Genomic DNA, 18,359 nt, shown 5'->3' on the forward strand with positions numbered 1-18,359 from the left:
TGGGAGGAGCGAGAGGCTAAGAGAAGGAGCTGGAGAGCTGCTGCGCTCGGTTTTGGAGTGGTTGCAGGCGGCGTCCGGGCGCCCAGGTAACTAAGTGGAACCGTTCCCCTTCAGATGACGTGGCGTCCCAGGCCTCGTCTGGTCCCTTCTAGGCCAGTCGGGAGCGTCGCCTCCGTCTGATCCTCCTGCTTTCCCTCGCCCGTCCAGCCCCCTGCAGGGCCTTCCGTTGCGACGCCCTGGACGCCGCCTCCTGCAGCCGGCCGGGCCCGGGGCGGCTGGCTCCGTCTTGGGCTCTTCGTCACCGGGCTCAGGGTCCCGTCCTCGGGCCTCGATCGGTCGTTTTTGGGCAGTTTAGAGCCGCTTTCTTGCAATCTCGCGAGTTTCGCCTTTCCCCCCCCGATTTATTGGGTCGTTTCGAGGCTCGGATTTTTGTGTTTTGGGGTGTGTTTTGTTTTTTTGTTTTCATTTGGGGGGGGCACACACCTGACGACGCTCAGGGGTTACTCTTTGACTCGGCGAGGGGACTGATAGGGGATGCCGAGGATGGGTTCGAACCCTGGTCCGCCTGGTGCATGGCAAACAGACGCCCTGCCCGCTGTGCTCTTGCCCTAGCCCCAAGACCTCCGATTTTTGTGTCTTAGAAATCGCACTGGGCCGGATCAGTAAAATCAGAAGCAGATCTGAAACCTGTTTTGTGGAAACCTTGCCCCGGAGGGTTCGGGGTGCAAGAAAAGGAGTGAGGCTTGCAGGAAGGTCGGGACCTGGACAGAGGCGGTGGGTGTGGTGGGTACCAGAAAAGCATGGACTCCGGAGTGTCTCATTTATTGACTCGCCTCTGACCTGGCTGGAAGAGGAGGAGGAGGAGGAGGAGCCTGAGTTCTGTGTTTTGTGTTCTTCCCGGAAATCAGTGCAAGCTCACAGTGCACGGGAATCAGAGTCATGAGGTTGATGTGATGTGATGGTTGCAGGGTGATTTTTTTGCAGACCCAGACGTCTGGCGTCCTAGGTGGGTCAGTCAATGCTCCTCGAAGGAAAAACACGGTGGAAAAACAACCAGGACCTGACTGCAGTTCCTTTGGCTTTGTATTTCTAGTGGTATTAGTGCGTCTGTCAGTGAATTGCTCAGTCATCTCAAGGCTAAATTTATGGTGTATTAGACATCTGGTAGTCCTGTTACTCCTTGGGGAGAGGGAAGTTCCTTTCGATTCCTCCAACATCTTTGTGATGTTTCTCAGATGGCCATGCTGTGTTAACACTTGATTTCACTCTTTTTTTTCCCCCATGCCTCTTTTTTACTGATGTCAAAAATTGGATGCTTACTCCATTAGTTTGAATAAACAGAATAAAATGAACTGCTGAAACTGTTAGCCATAAGATCCAGCAATTCTAATTCTGGGACTATATCCAAAGAATATGAAAACACTGGCTTTTGGAAAAGATTTCTGCTGCTCCTGTGTTTTTCGTAGCCAGGGCATGGAAACAACCAGTCCTCTATTGAGGAGGAAAGTGTAAAGAAGCTGTGTGTGTATATACACGCACAAACATATATGCACATAATTGAATGTTATTTATAAGAAATGAGAAAATCCTGCCCCATTTGTAACTGCATGGATGACCATGATGAGGACATTATGAAAGTAAAACAAGTCAGAGGATAACAAAAGCAAAATGAGTGTGACTACACATATGTGGGATCTTATTGAAAAATGTACTGTGGAAAAGAGAACAAATTTTGGTTACCAGAGGTGGGGAATTGGGAACTGGGTTGAGATGAGATGAATTTAGGAAAGTTGTTAAAGTTAGAGACTTCCAGATATAAGGTAAGTAAGTACACTGGAGGTATACTGCACAGTACAAGGAGAATAGTTAACATTTTTGAAAGTTAAGAGTAAATCTTTAAAAAATTCTCATGAAAAGGGGCCGGGAAGGTGACGCTAGAGATAAGGTGTCTGCCTTGTAAGCGCTAGCCAAGGAACGGACCGCAGTTCGATCCCCCGACGTCCCATATGGTCCCCCCAAGCCAGGGGCAATTTCTGAGCACTTAGCCAGGAGTAACCCCTGAGCGTCAAACAGGTGTGGCCCCCCCAAAAAAAAATTCTCATGAAAAGAAAACTTTTTTCTTGTATTTGTCCAAGTTGATGGCTAAAACATTGTGATGTGGTTCACAGTAGATCTAAGGCAAACCTTAGATTCACACTGAGACTTACATAGTACTGTGTCAACAAATCAGGAAAACTGGGAAAACAGTGTTAAATAAGTAGACCCAGTAATACTTTTTCATTTATCTATTTTTAATTTTTTAGTTTATGGGCCATGCGGTGATTAGGGATTGCTCCTGGCTCAGAGTCAGAAATTATTCCTGGCAGGCTCTAGGGACTATATTGGATGCTGGGATCAAACTTGTTGGCCATATGTGCAAGGCCACTGTGCTATCTGCTGTGCTATTGCTCAGATCCCTAGTAATATTTTATTGGTGGCTACTTCTGAGTTTGATCATGAGAAAAGGGAGTTTGGCTCTGTGTTCAGGAATCTGTCAGGACCGATCTGTGAAGCAGGTGACAGTACAACGAGCCTCTCCTAGTGATGCTTGGGGGGGACAATAGGGGATGCCAGAGATCGAAGCTGGATCTGATGAGTGTTTCTGTAGGCTTTTTTTTTTTTATAAGAAGAAATGGCTAGCAGGAATTGGCTAATACCAGCTATGAATTGATCTCTGAAAGATGTTTGGTGGCCCAAGCCTTCTTGCCTTGGTGTATTAGAATATATATGGTGCTTCATGTCACCTAATATCTAAGAAAATTATCATTTATTTAGTTAAAATAAATAATTTTTTTTGTTTTTTGGACCACACCTGGTGACACCCAGAGGTTACTCCTGGCTATGCGCTCAGAAATTGCTCCTGGCTTGGGGGACCATATAGGACTCCAGGGGATCAAATCTTGGTTCATCCTAGGTTATCACGTGCAAGGCAAATGCCCTACTACTTGTACCACCACTCCGGCCCCTAAAATAGTTTTAACTTTTAGAATAAAGTTAAGAGAACCCTAATGAGGAATTAGGTCTTTGTTAATACCCCATATTTTCCAGCGTATAAGAGATCCTTAAATCCCTGAAAAACTTTCTAAAAGTCTTAAAAGTTACTTCTTAAAAGTAAGAGGGAGGTGGATTGCTCATCCCTAAAGCTGGAATAAGTTTCAGCATGCTGTATACCAGCATATAAACGACTCCCGACTTTTAGGAAGTTTTTCATGGGTTGAAGGGTCGTCGTCTTACGGTATGTCCTTTGTTAGACTAAATTGCAGTTCCTGGAACAAAATCCTGTAGTTATAATAGTGCTCATTTTTAGTGCTTCTAGTACAGATCTCTTTGGACATAATTCTCATAACTCTCCTGATGTAATTAGTAATGTCCTGTTGTACAGATAAGGAAAGTGAGGCATAAGAGAGGTTTTCAGGTCCTGCCTGCTTAGTCATAATGACAGCATAGGCATCACATGAGAGTTAAAAGGCAGTATTGTTTATACTTAACTTATTAACTTGGGCCTTGTTGATTTAATGTTTTTAAAATGATATGCGTTCATATTTAAAATAACTTGAAAATATAAAATAATTTGACTGTAGTTTTTTTTACCTAGTTTTCTGCCTTTTTTTTTTTTTTTTTTTTGGCTTTTGGCTTTTGGGTCATACCCGACAATACTCAGGGGTTACTTCTGGCTCCACACTCAGAAATTGCTCCTGGCAATCCTGGGATGCCGGGATTTGAACCAATGACCTTCTGCATAAAAGGCAAACACCTTACTTTCATGCTATCTCTCCGGCCCGTTTTCTGCTTTTTTCTAAAAACTTTGGGAGACAAATAGCAGCACTTAGATTTTATTTGAAGAGTTTTAATTTGTGAATTAGATATGCTGGAGTTTAGAAACAGTGAAATGTTAAGTAGTTATGAAGTGATATGGAATAAACTAAGGTAATAGTAATGCTATTCCTGATACATCATGGACCAAATATGGTTATATATAGTGAGTTTTTTATTTCTTGATTTTTACTTATGACTCCTCCTGGCCCCAGGACAGGTGATTTAATTTTAGTTCTCAAAAACATACTAAGTTGGGGCCGGGAAGGTGGCGCTAGAGGTAAAGTGTCTGCCTTGCAAGCGCTAGCGTAGGACGGACCGCGGTTCGATCCCCCGGTGTCCCATATGGTCCCCCAAGCCAGGGGCGATTTCTGAGCGCATAGCCAGGAGTAACCCCTGAGCGTCAAATAGGTGTGGCCCAAAAACCAAAAAAAAAAAAAACAAAAACAAAAACAAAAAAACATACTAAGTCTTTTTTTTGGGGGGGGGAAAAACTTTATATGAATAGTAAATCACTATGATAATAATAATAATAAATAGTGATAATTGCTACAGGCATTTTAGTAATTATTAGGCATCATGTCCTACTGTGTGTGTGTGTGTGTCTGTGACCATCCCTGGTAGTGCTCAGGGCTTACTCCTGGGTCTGGGCTAGGAAATTACCCCTGGCAGGCTTAGGAGAACTTAGGGGATGCAGAGGAATGAACCTGGGTTGTGAACCTGGACTAGCCATGTGCAAGAGAAACACTCTGCCTACTTTTTCTGTCACTCCAGTCCATGTCCTACATTTACTGAACCCAATTTTCCAGTGATCCTATTAAGTAGGTGTTACTATTTTTGTTTTATAGGTCAAGAAATGAAGGCTTAAAAATATTACAGAACTTATTCATAACACTTTTATCAGTGAATCACATTGAATCAGGATTTGAATGCAGTTTTTTGGACTCTGAAGCCTGCAAACTGTAGTGTTTAAATTTTTTTATTTTTGGTTTTTGGGTCACACCTGGCAGTGCTCAGAAGTTACTCCTGGCTCTTGTGCTCAGAAAATTGCTCCTGGCAGGCTTGGGGGACCATCTGGGATGCTAGGAATCTAATCAAGGTCTGTTGTGGTTGACCGCATGCAAGGCAAAACATCCTACCGCTGTGCTATTGCTCTGGCCCTATAGTGTTTAAATTTAAATAAATAAATAATCAGAATTATACTCTGATTTTTTTGGTTGCTTAAAAATATGCTTGGTTCTCTCAACTTAAAAGTAGTAAGTAGCGGGGCCGGGCGGTGGCGCTGGAGCTAAGGTGCCTGCCTTGCCTGCGCACGGACCGCGGTTCGATCCCCCGGCGTCCCATATGGTCCCCCAAGAAGCCAGGAGCAACTTCTGAGTGCATAGCCAGGAGTAACCCCTGAGCGTCACAGGGTGTGGCCCAAAAACCAAAAAAAAAAAAAAAAAAAAAAAAGTAGTAAGTAGCTTGGGGTCATAATTCAGCAGCCTCGTGTTTTTAAGTTTTATTTCAATTGATTTTTTTTTTTTAGGGAGGAGCACACTTGTTGGTGCCATGGCTTTCTCCTGACTCCGGCTCTGCACTCAGGGGTCACTCTTGGCAGGATGGGGGACCATATATTTTGCAGGGGATTGAATCTGGGACAGCTGCTTGTAAGACAAGTGTACCTGATGTACAATTTCACTGACATAACAATTGAGGTATTATCTTCCTAAATTGACCAGTGTATTTTAGGCTAGTGTTTAAGTCCTGTGAGATTGATCCACCTAATGACTAAAGGTAGACAGGATACTCGTAGATAAGAAGCTACTTGAGACTGCAGAACTGCCCTTTTGAAAAACCTGATTCCGGGGCTGGAGAGATAGCATGGAGGTAAGGCGTTTGCCTTTCATGCAGGAGGTCATCGGTTCGAATCCCGGCGCCCCATATGGTCCCCCGTGCCTGCCAGGAGCTATTTCTGAGCAGAGAGCCAGGAGTAACCCCTGAGCACCGCCGGGTGTGGCCCAAAAACCAAAAAAAAAAAAAAAAAAAAAAAAAAAGAAAAACCTGATTCCAAGCTTCTGTTACTAATTTCAGTTTGAGTTTCTTTCTACCTTATAATCCACAATTTTCTCTTTATGTAATAGTTTAAAACTCTTTTACATAGTAGGCATATTGCATGTTTATGTTTTTCTCTAGATGTACTTTTATTTATTTATTTTTTTCAGTTTTGACTCATGTGGCCTAAAATGGACTTTCAAGACACCTACCTATTTAGATTTCTGTTGACATCTTCTGAACCCTGGCTACCTGAAAAATATGGGAAACCCAGATCTTACATGAAGGAGGCACAACAAAACACAATGTCTAGCAATGACACTGTCATCAGATGCTTATCTGATACAGTCCATTGGTACTAATAAGATGGGAGGAAAGCTTTTAGGCCCTTAATGATTTATTTGTAACTCTTGTGTCTTGGGTAGGGTGTTTGGGTCTCAGACAGGTAATGGGTACTTTTTTGTTTTTCTGCTGTGTGAAGTGCTACTGGGTTAGTATCTTCCTTTGTGGGTGCTCAGAAGACCATATGCTGTAACCTCTATACTGTCTTTCCCCCTCACTGCAACTAACTCTTAACTGTCTTTGTAGGTACAAATGGTGGTGTTAAGCTTAGAGGCACATGACATTTTGAACTCAAATTATTTAAGACCTTGCAATAAATGAAGTTGTTCTGAATTTTATTGCTACATTAGTCTTACTTTTTACTATTTTGAACGCGTACATAGGAAAGTAATAGAATCTAGAAACTTGGAAAAATTATTGTAAAAGTTAAGGAAGCTACTTTCACATTTTTACTCTCTGTACTGAATTCTATAACCATCTACTCATAATTATTTATTATTTTTTTTGTGGGCTGGAAGGGGAGTTGAATTTTTGACCATACCTGGTGTGCTCAGGGGGCTATTTCTGGATCTGTGATTGGCCCATGACATCTGGTGGTGCTTTGGGGACCATATGCTAGCACTGATTGCTTGGGGACAAGCCACATGGAAGGAAAGCATATTACTTCCTGTATTCTTTCCAGTCCAGATTTTTGAGCCTCACTTGGCAGGCCTATATCTAGCCCTGCACTCAGGAATCATGCTGGGTTAGGCTCAGGAGACCACATAGTGCTAGGGATTGAATTGGGTTGGAGCATCCAAAACAAGTATCCTAATCTTTGTACTATCTCTTTTCTCTGTCAGCTTTATATTTGTAATGTAGCATTGTGCTATCTCTCCAGCCCCAGCATTGTATTTGAATACAAATCACTTTGACTTATTCTTAATATATTCTTCTTCATATAAAACAGAAAATTCATGTTATGGTAGGTATTTTTAGTTTAAATGCCCAAGGCATAGAAGAATATATGCTACATGGCCTTCCATTTTAAAAATTTAATTTAAAAACTGTAGTTGATAGGGCTGGGGAGATACCATGGAGGCAAGGCATTAGCCTTGCATGCAGAAGGTCAGTGGTTTGAATCCCGGCATCCCATATGGTCCCCTGAGCCTGCCAGGAGCGATTTCTGAGCATAGAGCCAGGAGTAACTCCTGAGCGCTGCTGGATGTGACCCCCAAACCAAAACAACAACAACAACAAAACTAGTTGCCCCACTTGGTGGTACTCTGTGGGAACAAAAGGTGTCAGTGATTAAACTCAGTCTCACACAGGCTCTGCTTTATGCATAATCTCCCTGATTGAGTGCTTTCAATTTTTATGCTTTGGAGCAGTTACACAAGTGGATAACGGTATTCCCAAATCTCTACCAATGCAGTTGGGCAGTGTTTTCTGTTTGTTTGCCTAAAGAAGCTAGATTTCTTTAGGTGGCTGAGTGAAATCCCCCCCCTCCCTTCTTTAAAGGAAGGAGTTGGCAAGTCAGATTAGTTCATGATAATACTATCTAAAGAAATGTGATAATGCTCTGTATTAGGCCAGCAACATAGACTTACAACTCTCAAAAGAAATGTAAACCAAGCCATGAAAAAATGTGGGTACACTGGCCTTGCAGCTGAAACTGGCAGTTTCAGAGGGACAAATGGGCAGATTCCCTGCCATGCTGAAGTCTTAGGAACTGCACCCACCACACACAATCACCATTTCATGGCTTAGGTTTGTCTCTTAGCCACTGGTCTCTGCAAAGATGACAAAATCGCAGGTATTTAGGTATTTGGGCTGACACCACCAGGACTTTGTTGAAGTGAGTGTGGGCACACTCCATTCCATCTCCTCCTTCCCACATGCATCTTCTTTCTCATACTTATGGAAGGCCTGGCAGTTGAAAACTAGGCCCCGCAAATCCTGAAATAACACCCACAAGAGTTTGTAATTCCTGGATTGCAAGGACGCATGTGCATCCATGTGACAACTTCAAAATTTTTATACTGTCATCTCTGTTGGAGCACACCAGTTTGTATATCAATGTGGAATTGAAGCCATCTAATATTCAGAACACAAATAACATAAAGGTTAACTAGCAATAACTAGCTTTGTAAACCTGACAATGATTTAATGACCTCATTGTGGGATACAATTATTTTCACAAATTTTCTTTTACTGTAATTTTTCTTTTAATTATATTTACACATCTAAATAAGCAAAGTAAAGAAAGTGGAAGAAAGAGGAAGATGAAAGAAACAAACATTGTATTTACATCATTCCATCACCTGTTTCAGTTATAAATGTAGCCTGCCTTCCACTAAAGGGTAAACTGGATGAAAGTGGGCAGGCAGTCATAGTCACTGCTGCCTTCTTCGTGCATCAGACAAGATCGGGCACTTTAATTATATATTCAAAAATATTTGCTCTGGGTCTCCACCGCAGGTTTTTCCTTGAAGCTTTCATCCAGACCCGCAGCTGTCAGTTCTGAGACTTACCCTATCCAGAAGAGTCTACACAGCAACCACATCAATGGAGGTGAGCTGAACCTGCCCACTAATGGTGGAACCAGATGAGCCTTGCTGCTCTGCTTCATGCTGGATACATCTCCAGTCAATAAACCCCAGCACAACACATAGAAAACATCACTCTACAAGTGTGACAATGGGAAAACAATGCAGGTCTCCACCATGCATAGAGAATGAAGATGGCAACTCAGATGTCCTGAAAAGTGCTAACCACCTATTTAGCCTCAGATGAGTTTAGAGAAGCAATATGGAGGATCCTCATAGAATTCAAATAAAGAATGGAACAAGCTGAACGAACCACAAATAAGAATCAAGATGATATGAAAACAGAAATGAGAAACTCCAATCTGAAATAACAGGACTGAAAAACTAGGTAGACTAAATGAAAACCTCACTGGAAAACCTCTCCAATAGAGTAACAGCAGCTGAGGACAGAATCTATGAGCTGGAAGATGAGATGCATAAAAACCTCATACAATAAAAGAGATTGGAAAAGAACCTTAACACAAATGATCAAACAATGAAAAAACTCAAAGAATGTGAACTAAAGAAAATAGAATTATTTGATAAATTCAACAGAAATAACATAAGAATTATTGGAGTCCTAGAGTCCTAAGAAGAATCAATAGTCAAGAACATCATTGCAGAGTATCTGCCAGAACTAAAGAATCTATGCAACCAAATCCTGCATGCCCACAGACTACCAGCTACAAGAGGTGCAAAGAAAAGCACCTAGTCACATGATGACACATCCTAGTCACAATGATGAATCCAACAGGTAGGAATAGAATACTGAAAGCAGCAAAATCAAAAAGGGAAATTACATTCAAAGAAACATATTTAAGATTTACAGCAGAACTGTCACAAGAAACCCTCAAGGCTAGAAGGCAGTGCTGGGATATAGTGACCAAAGCTCAATGAAACAAATGCTTCGCCCAGACTACTTCACCCAGCCAGAATCACATTCAGGTTTGAAAGAAGCATACATAGCTTCAAGGAAAAAATAGCTCAGGGACTTTAGATTCAAACCCAGCCTTTAAAAAAAAACTGAAAGGTCTACTTTAAGACACGACAGACCAAGAGACACACCAACCTCCTACACAAAGATGACACTACATCACATGACAGTTATCTCTCAACATCAATGGACTAAATGTGCCAGTTAAGTGACACAGAGTGGCAAAATGGGTCAAAAAGCTGCATATGAGAAACACATCTGAAAAGTCAGAAAAAAACATAGACTCAAAGGTTGGAGGACAATCATCCAAGCAAACATTGCCTATAAAAACCTGGAGTGGCCATATTCAATGACATAAACTTTCAACTTAAAAAATTATAAGGGACAAAGATGGGCATTTCATACTAATCAATGGATATGTACAACAGGAAGAATCACACTCATCAACATATACACACCCAATGAGGGGCAGCAAAATATCTAACACAATTGTTGACATATCTGAAAGAAGACATCAGTAGCAACACAATAATAGTAGGAGACCTCAATGGTGGGAGACTTCCCTGTCTTCCCTTGATAGGTCAAGCAGGAATTAACCAAACAAGAATATACTAGCTCTAAAGGTAGACATGGAAGAAAGTGTCCTAGTGTGTGTGTGTGTGTGTGCGTGCGTGTGCGTGCGTGTGTGTGTGTGTGTGTCTCCACCCCCAGTAAACTGGATAAACATTTTTCTCTAAGCACTTGGGCCATTCTCCAGAATAGACCACATGTTGTCCCATTAAACATACCTCCATAAAATCAAGAGGATAGAAATTGTATTACCTTCTCAGATCATAATGCACTGAAATTAGACGTGAACTTCAAACAGACACAGAGAAAATCTTTTAACACCTGGAAATTAAACAGGTCACTGCCGAACAACTTGTGGGTCAGAGATGAATCAAAGAGGAAAATAAAAGATACAGAGATTCAAAGGGTAATCAAAGACTACTTTGAGAAAGTATATGCCACAAAATAAGAGAACCTGGAAGAAATGGATAAATTCTCGGACTCTTATAATCTTCCATTGTTAAACCAGGATGATCTAGCATAATCTTAAACAGACTGATCATTCTTGAGGAAATGAGCATGGCTACAGTCCCCAAAGCGTTGTATAGATTTAATGCAGTTTCTCTAAGACAGTGGTCAGCAAGCTGCGGCTCGTGAGCTGCATGTGGCTCTTCACATTTTTTAATGCGGCTCTTCTGTGTGTTTGGCGGCCACTCCAGGAGTCGGGACTCTGCTTCTAGCACTGATAGAGGATAGGAGCAGAGTCCCGACTCTGGAGCGGTCGGCCGGCACACAGAAGAGCCACATTAAAAAGTATAAAGAGCCACATGTGGCTCATGGCTTGTCGACCACTGCTCTAAGATATCTGTGACATTCTTGAAAGAAGTGAATCAAATACTCATGCACTTCTTTTGGAACAATAAATGCCCACAAATAGTTAAAGCAACCCTTAGGAAAGAGAAGATGGGAGGCATCACTTTACTTGACTTTAAATTGTATGACAAAGCAATAGTTATTAAAATGGCATGTTACTGGAATATAGACAGACTCTCAGATCAGTGAAATAGACTTGAGTATTCAGAGAATGTTCCCCAGACATACAATCATTTAATCTTTGATAAAGGGCAAGAAATGCAAATGGACCAAAGAAAGCCTCTTCAACAAGTGGTGTTCGGACAACTGGTCAGCCACATGCAAAGGGTGTACTTAGGACCTCCATCTAACACCATACACAAAGATCAAATCCAAATAAATTAAAGACCTTGATATCAGACCTGGATCCATAAGGCATATAGAAGAACACATAGGTAAAACACTTCATAACATTGAGACAAACAGAATCTTCAAGGTGGAAACATCCCTGTCCAAACAAGTGGAAGCATACTTAAACTAATGGGACTACATTAAACTGAGAAACTTCTGCACCTTAAAGAAAACAGTGACTAGGACACAAAGGCTACTTATGGAATGGAAGAAACTATTCACCCAATACCCAATTAGATAAAGGGCTAATTTCAAAGATATACATGGTACTGACAGACCTTAAAAAGAAAAACATTTAACCCCATCAGAAAATGGGGAGAAGAAATGAATAGACACTTCCCAAAGCAGAAATACAAATGGCCAAAAGGCACATGAAAAATGCTTCACGTCACTAATCATCAGGGAGATGAAAATCAAAACAGCAATGAGGTGTATCGTCTCACTCCCAGAGACTCGCAATCATCACAAAGAACAAGAACAATCTGTGCTGGCAGTGCTGTGGAGAGAAAGGAACTCTTATTCACTGCTTGTCAGAATGCTATCTATTCAAGCCTTTCTGGAAAATAATACGGATATTCTTCGAAAACCTGGAAATTGAGCTCCTATATGATCCAGCAATACCACTTCTAGGGATATGCACTAGGACAGTGATGGCTAACCTTTTTGAGCTTGAGTGCCCAAAGTGCCGCACAATGCCTGGTCCTCCCAATGGCCAGTCCAGCCCTGTTGCCAGGTGAGCTGCAAAGCAGACACTGGCACACTCGCCTCCTACGCTGCATATCTTAATTGTGGACCCCTTCCCGCGTGCCACTGCTGGCACATGTGCCATAGGTTCGGCATTGAGACCCTAGGATCACAAAAACACAATACAAAAAATGTCTTCTGCATACCTATATTCATTGCAGCAATATTTTAATAGCCAGAATCTGTAAACAACCCACATGCCCAACAACAGATAAGTTGCTAAAGAAACTGGTACTTACAGTGGAATACTATGCAGCTGTAAAGAAAATGGAGTCATATAATTTTCCTATACATGTATGGATGTAGAAACTATTGTTTTTTTTTTGAAATAAGTCAGAGGAAGAGAGAGAGACACATACACAGTGATAGTCTCACTCATCTGTGGGATTTAAGAAAAATAAAATAAAGTATTACAATAATACCTAGAGACAATAGAGGTGACGGTTGGAAGGACCAGCTCATTTTATGAAGCTTATCAGAAGTAGTGTGAGTACAGTTAGAGAAATAACTACACTAGCAATGGTCATGACAATGGTATGGGTGAGAGATATAAAATACTTGTCTGGAAGACAGGCAGGCAGCGGAGGAGGAGGGAGATGGCTGTATTGGTGACGGGAGGTTGCAATGGTGAAGGGGGCGTGTACTTTTCACGACTGAAACCCAACTACAAACATGTTTGTAATCATAGTGTTTAAATATATTATAAAAATAAAAATAAGTAAAAAGTTTTTATTTAAAACAAAGACTATTTCCTCAATATAAATTTGTTTTATTTCTCTGTTTATCCTATAGTAACTGTCTATATTTGTTTGTTAGTTGAAGGACCAAATACAACTCATTTTAATAAAATCTATTGTTTTATGTAACAGAGCCAGACATTTGGGTGTGTGTTTTAGTGTGGTTGAGTGGGTGACTCAGCTGCATTGGCTCTGCTGTTTTCTAGTCTACTGTGCTCCTGGGCTGGTCTGTTCATGATCAGCAACATGTTTCTCTGTTTACATTTACTGGGAGAGGGGAAAGATTGATGGATGGATCACATTTATCTGGACTCAGAGGAGGATGAGGACATATGAACACCTTGATTTCTTGCTAGGAAGAATTTTGGGGTGCTCAGACATAGAATGTCTGAGGCACTTTTTTCTAGCAATTTGGAAAAAGGACAGAATTGAACTACCATTTGAGGTGGGAAAAAATGAATGGGGAAGACTCATTTGTTCCTTTGAAATGCTTACCTTTTTTGCTCCATTTTGGTAACTTAAATTTTAGTGTTTTTAAGAGAATAATAGTATGTTATAGTTGGAAAAAAATATAGTCCATAATGTTCCAAGATACCAAATATATAATTAGATATATCTAATCTGGAATGTCAGAAATATTTTGAGTAGAATTAGTTTATACAGTCCATTCTCTTTCTGGTTATAAATTTGAACCTGCCTGTTTTTTTTTTTTTTTTTTGTAGGTTAAAAGATGGCTTTTGTGAAGAGTGGATGGTTGCTGCGACAGAGTAAGTATATATGGTGGGATTGGGGGTTCAAACTTGCAGCTTGTAAAACAGATGTGTTTTTTTTTTTTTTTGTAAAATATTTTTTTTTTTGTTTCGTTTTTTTGTGGTTTTTGGGTCACACCCGGCAGTGCTCAGGGGTAATTCCTGGCTCCAGGCTCAGAAATTGCTCCAGGCAGGCACGGGGGACCATATGGGACGCTGGGATTCGAACAGATGACCTCCTGCATGAAAGGCAAACGCCTTACCTCCATGCTATCTCTCCAGCCCCAAATATTTATTTTTTTAAATTTAAAATAATTTCAAAATTACAAACATGTTTGCAGTTGGACCTCAGTCATAAAAAGAACAGCCCCCTTCACTTGTGCAACACTCCCACCACCAATGCCTCCCATCTCCCTCATCTCCCATCCCCTGCCTGTATTTGAGACAGGTATTGTACTTCTCTCACTCAGTACTATTGTTATCATAATTTTTACTATAGTTATTTCTCTAACTGCACTCACCACCCTTTGTGGTAAGCTTCATATCGTGAGCCGGTTCTTTTCAACCCTCATCTTTGTCTCTGGTATTATTATAATAATGTCTTTTATTTTTCTTAAAACCCATAAATGAATGAGACTATTCTATGTCTATCTCTCTCCCTCTGACTTATATTCTAAGCCTGTAAACAGTTCTCATGATCCCCTTGACAAATTTTAGGATTCTGTAGTCTTGTTTTTCATACACAAATACTCCTTGGTTGCTATGTTAGTAGGAACTAGGGAATTTTCCTCTCTTACAGCTTGTTTTATTATTAAGATTGTGTTGAATATCTGTTTGATTCTAGCCAGTCTACCTAATCTTCTGACACCTGAATTATCCTCTTTATGGGAAATACCTTTCTTATTTGGGGATTGAATTTGCACTGAGAGTCTGAAATTCTTAAGTCATTGGGATGAAGATAGGACTTGAGGGAATGATTGTAGCTTAAACAAAACCTATTGTATCTCTGAAAGGTCTCTGGAGAAAAAGTGCTTTATTTATGGAATTCAGGTCCACTTTCTTAGTTTTATCCCTAGGCTTATCATTTATGTAATGTGCTTATCTCAGGATGCCACATGTTTTTATTTTTGAACCACTCTTGACAATGCTCAGTGGCTACGTCCAGTGCAGTGTTTGGGAGATCATACATTGCCAGAGCTATAGAACCCGAGGTCTTTCATACAGAGCATGTGCTTCAGCCTTTTGGCCCATTTCCCCACCTCCAACATGTATTTTAAAGCAGGAGGAACTGGCTGTTCAAGGAGTAAGAAGATTATTCTGCTGTCCTGGTAAGAGCAGAATGAAAGGAAAAGTTACTGCGTTGTCACTTAGGCTATAGCAAAAATTAGCCATAGCTAGTTTATATACTGTCTGTTATTTAGATAGAAATTTATATTAGAGAGATGTTACTAGAACCTAGCTAAATTTGAGGCTAGCTCTAAAAAATGGTTTGCGTACCCTGGATAGTGTAAATGCTTTTATTTATAAAGCTTGTGTTACTATCACTAATTATTACATATATTAAGCAATTCTCTCACTAGCTTTGTGAGTGAGGTTGTATTGTTCCAGTTTCCAGTTAAAGAAATGGTGGTTCTTTACTGTGATACCAGTGATATCCAATAACTTGCCCTGGTTTTAACTCTGGTGGCCAATATATTCACATTCATGACTTTAACATTGACACTATTCCTGTTAGGAAACTCAAAGCTCCATTCTGCTTCCCAAAGTAAAAAGGAAGTTCTGGTATCTTTGCGTGTAATCATTGTGTAATTTTCCTTTTCTTTGGCTTTTTAAATTCCTCCTCTAGATGGCCAGGAAATGGAGAGAGCCTTACTCAGGCCTTGAGGCTGTGACTCCTAGCTCTTCAGTTGGCCCCTGGTTTTCTTCACTGTACTCTTTTGTTCCTTTTGGGCCACACACAGCTGTACTCAGGGCTTACTCTGGCTCTGAGTTATCCAACAGGAGTTATCCTGTTTTGGCGATGTTATGGGGTACCAGGGATTGAACCTGGGTTGACTGTATATAAGGTAAAGAACTCACTCACTGTGCTATCATTTTAGTACACTCTTGAGTGCAAGTCTTCTTCACTGTAACCCTGTTTTTAACAGTGATGAGTTGCCCTTCCCCGCAGTTTGATGATATACAGAAAATGGATATCCTTTAAATTAAGATATAGAGACTTTTCCAAATGTATTCTTATCTGCAGTTCTTTCTTTCTTTCTTTCTTTCTTTTCTTTTCTTTTTTTTTTTTTTTGGTTTTTGGGTCACATCCGGCGGTGCTCAGGGGTTACTCCTGGCTGTCTGCTCAGAAATAGCTCCTGGCAGGCACGGGGAACCATATGGGACACCGGGATTTGAACCAACCACCTTTGGTCCTGGATCGGCTGCTTGCAAGGCAAACGCTCCTGTGCTATCTCTCCGGGCCCATCTGCAGTTCTTTCAAAAGGGTGTATAAGAATTACTCTGTTTTGTCTCTTGATGCTGGGGTTAACTTTTCTTTTTTTCTCTCTTGCTGAAAGCTGAAAGTGAAGGAAGTAAAATGGAGTGAGGCATATTGTAGTCACTGAGTGGCAGAGCATTAGAAATACACATGGCTTTGTGTGTGCAAAGTTATTTCCATGAATGGCACCTTTGCCTACAACATTTGCATAGATCTGTACCTTGTAGCCCATTAGCATGCTACAGGAAAGCCTCATTTGGTAGACTGTTGGTTAGAATCCCAAATGTGGATTCTAACATTTGGCTGACTGGTGGTGTCTGTATAGGTCAGGATTGCCAATGGAATGGATGCTGAGAGACACTTATTTGCCATATTGGGGTCTCTAATTGAGGAGGTTGTCTAATAGTGGTAAAGAAATTCAAAAGTCAATGTGGCCCGACCCGACCCGCAGCTGACCACCCGCCGCCTCCCTCGCCCGCTCGGCCTCTTGTCTCTCCTCTCTCTCTCCCTCCCTCCCTCTCTCCCTCCCTCCCTCCCTCTCTCTCTCCCTTCCTCTCTTCCTTTCTCTGTCTCTCTTCTCCCCCTCTTCTCTCCTTCCTCTCTCTCCCCTCCTTTCTCTGTCTCTCTTCTCCCCACCTCTATCTCCGTCTCTCTTCTTCCTCTCCCCTCCTTTCTCTGTCTCTCTTCTCCCCATCTCTATCTCCGTCTCTCTTCTTCCTCTCCTCCCCCTCTCTCCTGTCTCTTTCCTTTCTCTGGCTCTGTCTCTTTTCCCCTCCATGTCTGTCTCTCTTCCTCTCCTCCCCCTCTCTCTGTTTCTCTCCTTTCTCTGTCTCTCTTCTCCCCCTCTCTCTGTCTCCCTCTTTGTCCTCTCCTCCCCTCTTTTTCTCTCTGTCTCTTGTCTCTCTTCTCCCCCTCTATCTCTCTGTCTCTTCCTCTTCTCCCCCACTTTCCTCTCTCCTTTCTCTGTCTCTCTTCTCTTTCTCCTTTCCCTCTAACTTCTCTCTCCTTCCCCTCTTTCCTCCTCCTTTCTGTCTCTATCTCTGTCTCTTTCTCTTCTTCCTCTCCTCCCTCTCTCCTCTCCTTTCCTTTCTCTGTCTCTCTATCTCTCTATCTTCATCTCTCTGCCTCTCTTCTTCCTCTCCTCCCCCCTCTCCTCTCTCTCCTCTCTCTTTCTCTCTCTCCCCCTCCCCCTCTATCCCCTTTCCCGTTACCCCCTCCCAAGAAGTGCCCTAGACTGAAAAAAAAAAAAAGTCAATGTGTTGCTCATTTGGTTGATACTAGTATCACACTTGAAAAATAAAGAGAGGTATGTGGGTTGAAACCTGTGTGCATTCACCAAGAGTATTGAGGGACCTATAGGAATGAAAGATGCAGTGTGGTCTGTCTATGGATATGAGGAAGGGAAAGATATGACTTGGAGCTAAAATCAGGCATTTACTTTTCCTAAATGAATTCTTGAAACTATTAGAGACTTCTGGACAGTAAGATGGATACATACAGAGTAGGGTCTGGTAAGTGGCTTTTGTGTATCAGAATATGAATATTTAGGGAGTATGAGCATTAGGAAGGTATATGTGAGAACTGTTAAAGATTAAGGAAGTTTTTCCACATACGATGGAATTTGCATTTAGAGATTCTAAAGGTCTAATATTTGGCTGCAAGACTAGCAAGCTGCTATTACTAGAAAATTTAGATGTATTTTCTTCTTGGAAGATTAAATGTTAGATGTGTTTCATTAGTCAAAATTCAGGTTTCATTGCACTTTAAAATTTTTTGGTTTCAGATATTTTAAGTTAATAGTGTTATTGCTATTCCTGTATGCAGCTCTAGTCAGCTTTATTTTTTTCTCTTAATTTTTCATTTAAGCACCATGATTATAGTTGGGTTACAGTCACAAACAGAACACCTCCCCTTCACCAGTGCAACATTCCCACTCCCAATGCCCCCCCCCCCCCATCCCATGCCTGCATTCAAGACAGGCATTCTACTAAAGTCAATTTTTTAAGTTCCCGCTCCCAATGACCCCCTCCTTCCCATCCCATGCCTGCATTCGAGACAGCCATTCTACTAAAGTCATTTTTAAAGTTCAGTAAGCTGTTTTTTTTTTTT

The 18,359-nt window shown here is 41.3% G+C and overlaps 1 protein-coding gene across 2 annotated transcripts in view; it reads left to right on the forward strand.

Moving 5' to 3' along the window:
- The first annotated feature begins 49 nt into the window (after nt 1–49).
- Nucleotides 50–18,359, forward strand: part of PLEKHB2 (pleckstrin homology domain containing B2) — a 28,016-nt gene continuing 9,706 nt past the window's right edge. For both annotated transcript variants that reach the window (XM_049769335.1, XM_049769336.1), the window contains exons 1-2: nt 50–86; nt 13,745–13,789. In XM_049769335.1, coding sequence (XP_049625292.1) covers nt 13,753–13,789 — 37 coding nt within the window. In that variant the 5' untranslated portion in view covers nt 50–86; nt 13,745–13,752. The remainder of the gene's footprint in view (nt 87–13,744; nt 13,790–18,359) is intronic.

The sequence above is a fragment of the Suncus etruscus genome, chromosome 2 (genome assembly GCF_024139225.1).
Source record: "Suncus etruscus isolate mSunEtr1 chromosome 2, mSunEtr1.pri.cur, whole genome shotgun sequence".
NCBI lineage: Eukaryota > Metazoa > Chordata > Mammalia > Eulipotyphla > Soricidae > Suncus > Suncus etruscus.